This window comes from Xylocopa sonorina, chromosome 10 (assembly GCF_050948175.1).
Source record: "Xylocopa sonorina isolate GNS202 chromosome 10, iyXylSono1_principal, whole genome shotgun sequence".
In the NCBI taxonomy this organism is placed as follows: Eukaryota; Metazoa; Arthropoda; class Insecta; order Hymenoptera; family Apidae; genus Xylocopa; species Xylocopa sonorina.
This window is the reverse complement of record NC_135202.1, coordinates 8489497-8498662: the sequence shown is the minus strand read 5'-3', so window position 1 is coordinate 8498662 and position 9166 is coordinate 8489497. Positions and strand designations below refer to the sequence as shown.

The 9166-nt window shown below is 38.0% G+C and overlaps 1 protein-coding gene across 1 annotated transcript; it reads right to left on the bottom strand.

Moving 5' to 3' along the window:
- Positions 1 to 6657: 6657 nt before the first annotated feature.
- On the bottom strand, positions 6658 to 8716 carry LOC143428375 (facilitated trehalose transporter Tret1). Its single transcript, XM_076903182.1, has 3 exons — positions 8614 to 8716; positions 8350 to 8425; positions 6658 to 8173 (listed from the first exon to the last, which is right to left on the bottom strand). Exons 2-3 carry the CDS (start codon positions 8399 to 8401, stop codon positions 6795 to 6797), a joined length of 1431 nt encoding a protein of 476 aa, XP_076759297.1. The 5' UTR covers positions 8402 to 8425; positions 8614 to 8716; the 3' UTR covers positions 6658 to 6794.
- Between the last annotated feature and the right edge of the window lie 450 nt (positions 8717 to 9166).

Below are 9166 nucleotides of genomic sequence, written 5' to 3'. Positions count from 1 at the left end.
ACTTGTTCAATAATTTTCCTAAAGAATCAACAAAGTCTATAAAACAGTTGAAATTTTTATTTGTTCACAAAACGGACAGGACAATGGCCGATTTCCGAATAATCGCAGGTTTTGAAAACGTATTTGCGCCGCACAATCCACCGTCGACTTTGCTCGTCGATTTTTTTCTATCTCGTAGAATTAGATGCGTCCTGAGTGGGACCTTCGTACCACTTTTCTTCTTCGCGTAGCATCCGGGAGTCCTATCGCGACGAGTAAAAACTCGACGATCCGTTATACTTTGTAAAAACGAGGACTAAACTTCGTTAGAGAGTGAAACTAATCGCTGACACTTATATTAATGGATACGATTGTAATCTTAGTTGTCGAAATCGAGGCAGAAACGATATCGCGTAGCTACGGAAAAACCTTCCAATCATCCGCTTACAAGCTCCGCTCAATTCTAAAACGTGCTTAAGTGCAGTGTAGCTCGCTTAACCGAGGTATATGGTTTTTACGAGCCTTTTTCGTACGAGAGCGATCAATGATAATGTATAAAACAAAAGATTAACAGACGTCGCAGCCTTCCTAATCGATCGATGAAGATACGAGAGCGATAATTTTGAACACTTGCTGAGACGTCAAACGATCGAAACGGGAGCGTTTACGTTTCTTTGAACGATGTCTATAGTTTTCATTATACGCAAATAAATTTAACTCGTAAAATAACCTAATAGTTGTCCATATATCGTTAAATGGAGAATGAGTACTGGTTGCATTCGAAAATTCAAAAGTTACTTGAATTCGCATATATACTAATTAAAAATAAATCGAATAATCTATCAAGAGATCGTCAGAAATTCATCGATACTACTTTTATAAAGATCTAATGAAGAATATTTCATTGATGCATCGTCGACTGATTGCAGAGACCTCGAATTGGTCGGAGAATAAAATGGTGGACCGCGCTTCGCCGAACCTTGCCAGAGAAATGTGATAAGCAATGGTTAATTCATTTTTTTGTTCCGATTTCTTGTAAATTCATTAATGCAACGGTTTACTTATCTTTGTGTTTGATCAAACTTTAATTTAGAGAAGAAATATATGCGTAACCGATTCACTTTTGACCAAATTGTTTATCGTTTCCTCTTGGTTTCGTAATTACGTTTCTGTCGTAGATAGTGGAATCCGTGTTTCTCTAATTAAGGAGAAATTGTTAGTTGTACGTTCAATAATGCGACACGTAACGCGTGCGTGTATTGTACCCGGCGACGAGTCGAGTGTATAAAGTCCTGTTAACGCTTTCCTAACGATCGTAGCTGAAGAAAACCGCGGATGCGCAGATAGAATCATTTGGCCTAACGCGAGAAGTTATCGCCGGTAGTTTTTCGTTCCATGGAGTACGAGCATGTAATTGAAACGAGCGATATAATCTTAATTAAACTGTGTATATTCCAAACGCGATGCTCCAAATTAATGCAAAGTCGGCACGGTGACGTAGGAGCTCGCGTCGCGTTAAATAGAATACGAAATAGAAATAAATTCTAACCGAGTTATATCTCATTTAAATTTCATTAAGTAGAAAATAAAAAATGAAATGAAACGAATGACCGAAATCGTGGTACAATTTCTTTAAAGTGGTGCTAACGACTTTGGATTAACATTAATTTAAGGAATATTTATTAATAATTGTAATTATATTTGAAAAAGTTCATTTATGTCTGTTCCTACGTCACCAGAGATTCGTAAGTGTATGGTTCGATGTATGAAAATGAATTGCGAGATACTTTCATGCAAGTAGTTTAAGCTACCTACGTAGAGATAATGCGCGTGCCAAAATGGAGGATAGTCTCATTATCGTATTAAAATAATGGCGCAGGAGGCATCACTTTTTCTCTTCGACAATCAAAACGCAGTGTGAGTTGGATCGCGTGCATGTATCCGTGTATAATATATACAAACGTATATCGAGAACGTAAATGTGCCGATTTATCGCTCAGAATGCTTTACGGATGACGAAGAAAGGTTCGCGCGCGAGGAAAACGACGCGAGAATTATTTCTAGTATCTATCTATAATTTAGAAATCGATTTCATTTGTCACGTTTCATTCCCGCAGCTTGTGTCTTCCTTTAGAAATAGAAAAGTTGTCAAACATGACCTGAAGACAAAAAAGAGACCATGTTCCTTTATTATCCGTTTGAAAATTCGGAACGATTGTGTTATTCCTTGGTTTATGCTGTGTATATGCTTGGTATATCCCCGATTGATCACGAATTCTTCTATTCACCGTTATTTATTGTTCGTTTCCTTGAAATTTGCATTCCAAAGTTCAGTATGTGTATATAAAAGGACAAAAGTATTTAGTTAGGAAATAAGTGCTTAATGTCGAGACAAAAAAAATTGTAGCAGCCAGGTGATCGTTATTTTTGAGATTAGAGTGCCGGAAACGTAGAACTCCACATGATTATTGTACGCTAGCGCAGCACGTCGTGCATTTTCCAATTTTTAAATTATCGGCTGAAAAACTGGTTTCGAACTTTTAACAACAATAGAAGAAAGAACGAATTGTACGACATACCATATATATATAATACAGTTAACATTGAATATCTCGTTATTCTGTTAATAATGGACGGTTATTTTTCAAAGGAACAATTCTTCGTATTCAACGGCTCGACAGGAAATTGTAACGAGTGTTTAAACGCAAGGCATAAGCAGAGGGATTTATCTTAAGGAATCATATTAATAATCTCGATTATGAGACGTGTGTATCATACTGACGATGTTGTAAGATGTTAATGGATGAGATATTAAGGTTTATGTTTCTACATTGTAATAACATTTATGTATAATGGTTATTATAATGCAAAAGTATACATACTAGTTGTCCAACCCTCGCATTTTTATTATTCTCCGATATTTCTCAGACCGATCCATATTCATAATGTGCTATTTTCAAAATTGTACATCACACTTAACAAATTCAAGAAGTAATAACATATTAATGATTTATATCAACTGTCTTTGGTAAAGGTGTGCGTTTTTCAGCTTCAGATTTCTCAGAAACATAAAACTCCCCGTGACAGTATCATAGTCTGTTTTCCTTTCGTCATAACCAACTGCTAAATAAATTATTTTTTATTGTTAGATCACGTTTAGAACACCACGATACATTCCCAAAATAACTTCTCTGTAAATTCACAAGCGTTTACAAAATGACCACGTCGTTATTACATCCCCAACGTCAACGAGGCCACATCACGGCGCGGCATCCGTTTACCCTACTACTGGTACCTGCTACGTCATTGAGCTATACTACTTAATTTTTAGCCTTGTCCCCGATTAACTCGCTTAATCGAGGATCTTCTGCATTCAAAATATGCCTATATTTTCGATATACACTTATCGAAGGTCAGATTCTCCGCTATAAGGAATATGATGTGAAATGATTTACAATTATTTATAAAATATGTAGTTTAGTGAAGCACGAGTTGTGCTAGGATTTGGGAAAAGTGGAGTATTTAAGTAGATGTAATTCGATTTTCCTCACGATTTTTTTTCTGTCTTGCACAAATTCTTTCCCTCTGCAACAAAACGTTATTGTCATATTTTTGAGTACGTCATGATAAAGCAGCTTAACTGAACAAAAAACATTCCCATCTGCAACATACTGCAGTAGACTGCACTGCAGTGTTGCTTCTCCGTGGTAAGGTTAGACGCTATATTGCCGTCATTATTTAAGAAAAAATATATATTCATGTGTATGTCTTAAAAATAAATTAGTTAATATAGTTTTTAAGTAATTTCATTTTCATTTTTTTTTTACTTTTCTAGCATTGTGTCTCATGTATCGTCACGTATCGTAAATAGAACTTATTTCATCGAAATTTTCTGTCGTTAAGCTCTTTCTCTATAATTAATGTTATACACATTCTTTACTTAAAAGTATCGACTTAAAGATATAAAAGTTTTGCCAATTTTAAAGTCCGAAGTCATACTCGTTCACTCAGTTGTACCTCATTGCAATACCTATTGTTAGCTTAACGTCAATAATACGTGTAGAATCGTGTCGTAGGTTCACCAATCGATTTGACCTTTACACTGAAAGTGCCGTACGTAAGTGCGTATCATAAAAAATAAATGCCATCGGAAGTTGAAAGCTTTTGTTATTACGTCATACTCGAAAAGCTAACACTTATTCTATAGGTTCCAAGGTATTCTGAAAGTACAATTATCTGTAGCGATTACGTAACAATTCTTAAGCGTACAAAAACGAGTTTATAAAAATCCTGAGTAACGATAATAAATAAAAAAAAAGACCATATATCTGCTCGTATGTTACCAATTTAAAAATCGGTAACTATTTTATTGCCAACGTAAATTGCAAACTTCTACATGGTAGAAATCTGTGTGATCTACATTTTAAGTCTTGCACCCTGCCTGAAAGGGACCTGTAGAGAGTCATGCAATCGCGTGAACATAACTGAAGAGGTTTTACAATAAGTACATTATGCTTCATAGTATTATAGAACTTCGCTACATACAGCTGGTGAACCGACTAAACGTACGATGTACATAATGTGTAATATCGTCGATTCACCCTATAACTGTTACTAACTCATTCGCTACCTGAGGAGGTCAAAATGTGTGTTAATGTTCATTTATTTTTTTCCATTGGAAAGCAAACGAATATAGAGATAACGGAGCTTATATGAACGCAAAAAACTTCAAACAGAAGTAATACAATAGAAAAACGTTATCCTGATAGCGAATGAGTTGAAGAAAATTCGATTTTCTGTATGTAACGTAACGTACGAAGTGTTTCCATTGTTCAATAGCGAGTGTTACTATTTAACAAGGGATGCTTAATTATAATCGGGCCGATTATATTCTGCGCCGAAGCTATTCTTACAGTATTATGTCTCACCCTGCCTAAAAGGGATAAATAAAGTTAGTCATGCTACGGTGCTCACCTAAATCCATCTTGCATCAGGGCCATTACATAGCGCGCGGGTGTTTTTAATACTCGCGAATAAAATACACGCCGCGCTCTGATAACGTTTAATCGTAAGCATTTTATTAATTCTTTATTTGCACCCTGCCTGAAAGGGATAAAAGATGGTCCTAATCGCCAAACCACTAACTATCAAACGTCAAATTTTTTTTCGTAGATTACCCAAGGCGCTTTAAACGCACGCGCGAATATCGATGACAAGCTTTCATTCAAATGGAAGATAAATTATATATTCTTTTGAATATTGCAAATCTTCAATTGGAAATTTACGAATTTATAGTACTTCAATAGTTTCTGGATTTCGGAAGATAATAAATTTATAAACATTTAGTAATCTCAATATTCCTAAATCCGTCGTTACATTAGATCAGTTCTACGTTTGATCATAGCGTTTGGCGATAAATAAATACGATTAATTAAAAATCTATCAGTCTCAACATTTAACCCTGCCTAAAAGGGACAGAAGATGGTCATGCGAGTGTGCTCTTTACACAATTAGGGCCCAACCTAACACACGCGTAAAACAGCATGATTTCCAGAAGCTGTTCGAAATGTCGAATTAATTTCAAGAAACCATGCGTAATAACTTCCATTGAAATTGCTTCAGCTTACAGATTTCATCGTTACCTTCTCCGTAAATAGTGTAAACTGCAAAATTTCATCCAGTTTCAATTATTCAAATAGCCTATTTAATGGGCTCAACGACATGTTATTATCATTGATCAACGATGAAATCTGAATCGAAAACCTGTTTAAAACTCTTGCAGGTTCAACTGAAGCAAAAAAACTCCTTTAAATGGAATATAAGGGCCCTCGCTTATATAAAAATATCTTATATCCTAAGTTAGAATAAGAAAACGGCATAAAGTGTATGGTTCTCTCAGAAAAGTTTGCCTCTTTCATGTTAAACGCAGTAGGGATTGTTTGTCTGATCGAAATCTAATAAGCGCCTTCAACTCTGAGTTTGGAACGAAATCAATTTAACCCTAAACACCTGTAAAGATTTCACTGGGGTACTCTAATGATATTCTGGTAGTAACAATTATTTGGAGATTCTCAGAATTTCCATTGAAACGATGGCTAACTGTTTCACGTTTATTTTTCTTAAATTCGATAAATAGCAAGAGTTTAAGAAAAATAACAGAAATTTGATTTTTACGTTTCTCGTTGCAAAGTGATCGCTAAAGCTGTGCTTGGAAGAAGAATTGTTGGATTTAATCACTCAATGCTGCTCGAAGGAGGTCAAATGGTTGACAGGAGAGAAACGAGTCGCTCGTTTCTAGAATTCATTAGAAGATTAGGTCGAAGCGATCCAACCGAAAGGCTCTTTCGAACCCATTCGTCTTAACTACCGGTCCTTGCGATCTGTTGCTGTGCTCCACTTACGTCATTCGCTGCCAATGTGTCCGTGATTTCAAACCCTCGTTCGAGCAGCCTCGCAGCACTCTCGAAACGCTTGGGCTGTTTCGACCTAATCTTCTAATGATTTTTCCTTTCCTTGCGCCGATAATTCGACCTTTTTCGAACGACATTAGCTGAATAAATTACTTTGCAACAAAAAGAAAGCATAAAACATTAGCATTATTGTTCGCAAACATTTGTTATATACTCGACGATCTCCAATTATTTCGACATCCTATCATGATAGTGGAAACGGTAAAAAGATGATATTACCATAAACGACAAATGCCAATTAATCGTTGTAAAGATTACAAATCTGTTTGATTAAACATAAGCGGTAGAATTTCGAAAGATAACTTAATCAACCTATCAAAGCCACCGTTTCACTGTTTATCTGATTTAAGCAAGCGTATTTATATGGATTTCCCGATTAATTTTACCGCCCTTCCGTTGCCTCTTCCTCTTGCAATTTAATTCCTCTTGTATCTCTAACAACGACTTCCCCTTGGTTTCCGGAACCATGAACAGAATAAAGACGATTCCAAGGAAACAGCTGATCGCGAACCAAGCGAAAGAAGTATAAATCCCGTAGGAATCGGAAATAACTTGGTACATCTTCGAAACGATAAACGCTAACAGGGACGCCCATAGGTTCGCGATGGACACAGCTGCCCCTTTCACGTTAGTCGGAAAAAGCTCGCCTAACATCATGTAGGACAACGGATTCAAACCCAGCGCGATGATCAGCTCGTAAAATATTACAGAGGCGTGAAGAATCCAACCAAAACCAGTTGTGTCTATCGAGACGTAGAACTTTAGCAGATAAAACGTACCAGCAACGGTTAAGGAGAGCCCGCCGAGTAGAGTGGTAACGAGAAGCAGCGGTCTCCTCCCTAATTTGTCAACCAGGATTGCGGCCCCAACACCGGCTACCAGCTGGAGTACACTTAAAATAATCACCGCTATTCCAGCGGATAAGCCGGCGTCGCCCTCTTCGAGAATTTCTTGAGTGTACGACTCTATAGCGGCCAGGCCGCTGAATTGCAACACCAGCTGAAGGCCAAAGCTGATCAATACAGCCTTCCTGTTACCAGGCGTGTCGAACAGGTTCCAAATGTGCCCTTTATCCCTCAGATCACGCACCACGGACTTCTGCATCTGCTCCATGTCCTCCTCGAGCTGGTCCTCCGTGGCGTATCTGTTCAGGCGTTTCAAGCTGTTCATCGCCTTATCCTCGCGGTTCACCATCAACAAGTAGTACGGGGATTCTGGCATCCAGCTGAACGTCAGGAAGAAGATCGCTGGGATCACGGCACAGCTGTAGGCCAGACAGTCGTAGGACACGAACGGGCCGATCGCGTGCGAGTACAACTCGCCAAAAGTCACCATAAGCTTGATGAACGAACCCAGGGACCCTCTGACCTTTTTGTCCGCGATCTCGCCGATGTACATGGGACAAACGACGTACGACACGCCAAGCCCTATTCCAGCGATGAACCTCGAAACGTAGAGGACGTAGGGCTTCCAGGCTATTATGATTAGAACCCAACTGACGGCCAACGGTATTCCTGCTATCAGGAGGCACACTTTACGACCGAGCCAGTCCACGATGAACGCGGCGAGAATATTGCCGGGTATCGAGCCGAGAAGAACGAACGAAGCAATCCACGAGGCATCGTCCGACGTTATTGGCACGTGGGAGTCTGGAGACTTTAATTTTGGTAATATCGGTGATGTCCAGCCTATATGAGAACCCGAAGTTGCCATAGACAAGGTGGCTATATAGGAAACAAAACGTGTCGAGAATTACACACTTGAATGCGAGAGAGACGCACGGGTAATTCTGATCCGCGTATCGCGTGTCTACTGCAAATGTATAGCTACTGTTACCAATTTCTACGAAAGCAATTTAGAAATTTGAAAGTATCGTTCTCTAATTGCAATTCAGGCTTACCTGTAATCGCTGCTAAATACTGCATCCACCATTTAATGCGCGATTCGTTCATCTTTCTTATTTCTTCTTTTACGGACTGTAACATGTTTGCTATTGTTAGAACGTTGTAAATATGTTAAATATAGAAAATGTCTATTTGCGTCTAATCAAAGCAGTTTCGAGTGTCGATCATGATCGACGAAACGATATAAGTTTACATGATAATTAATGGAAAATTCGAGTCTAGTTCTGACTAATGATAAGTGGAATTGATGCGATACGTACAGAGATAGCGATGAAACGCGACAATGCCACCAGGAAGAACAACGGTTTTGTGCTAGTGTTCTTCGTACCTCCTTTTAAGGCATTATAGATGGAATGGAAGCTTAAACCGGTGTACTACATTTTATATGTCCGTTTATCAGTTCGTCTGTTATCTCAATCGAATCTCCCGTGAACCCCACTTTGCCACTAGCGAAAATTAGTAACATTTCCGTGGTGTACTATGGAAATGAATAAGAACGGAAAAGATAGATGGCTAACGATAAGTTGAGACTTAGAGAGAGTAAGTTCAAGCTTAAAACAAACTTAATAAATTGCCCTTAAAGCGTGCTTAACATTTATAGTCATAGGTAACAAGAAACAAAAGTATTTGGAATCATAATAATGGTATTCTTAAAATAAAAGTATGCTGATTGTAGAATACACGTAGTAAACATGAGATTAGGAGGATTTGATAACAATCATAGTGGTTATGAAACATCTACAATTTCTACGCATATACAGAAAATGCTGGAAGTCTAGTACGTTGATGACATAACTGAACGTATTGTGAGAG

Coding starts and splice junctions, on each gene's coding strand:
- LOC143428375 (XM_076903182.1), bottom strand. CDS start 8,401: ATGAACGAATCGCGCATTAAATGGTGGATGCAGTATTTAGCAGCGATT. Junction 8,174..8,349: donor GTATTTAGCAGCGATTACAG/GTAAGCCTGAAT, acceptor TTTCCTATATAG/CCACCTTGTCTATGGCAACT.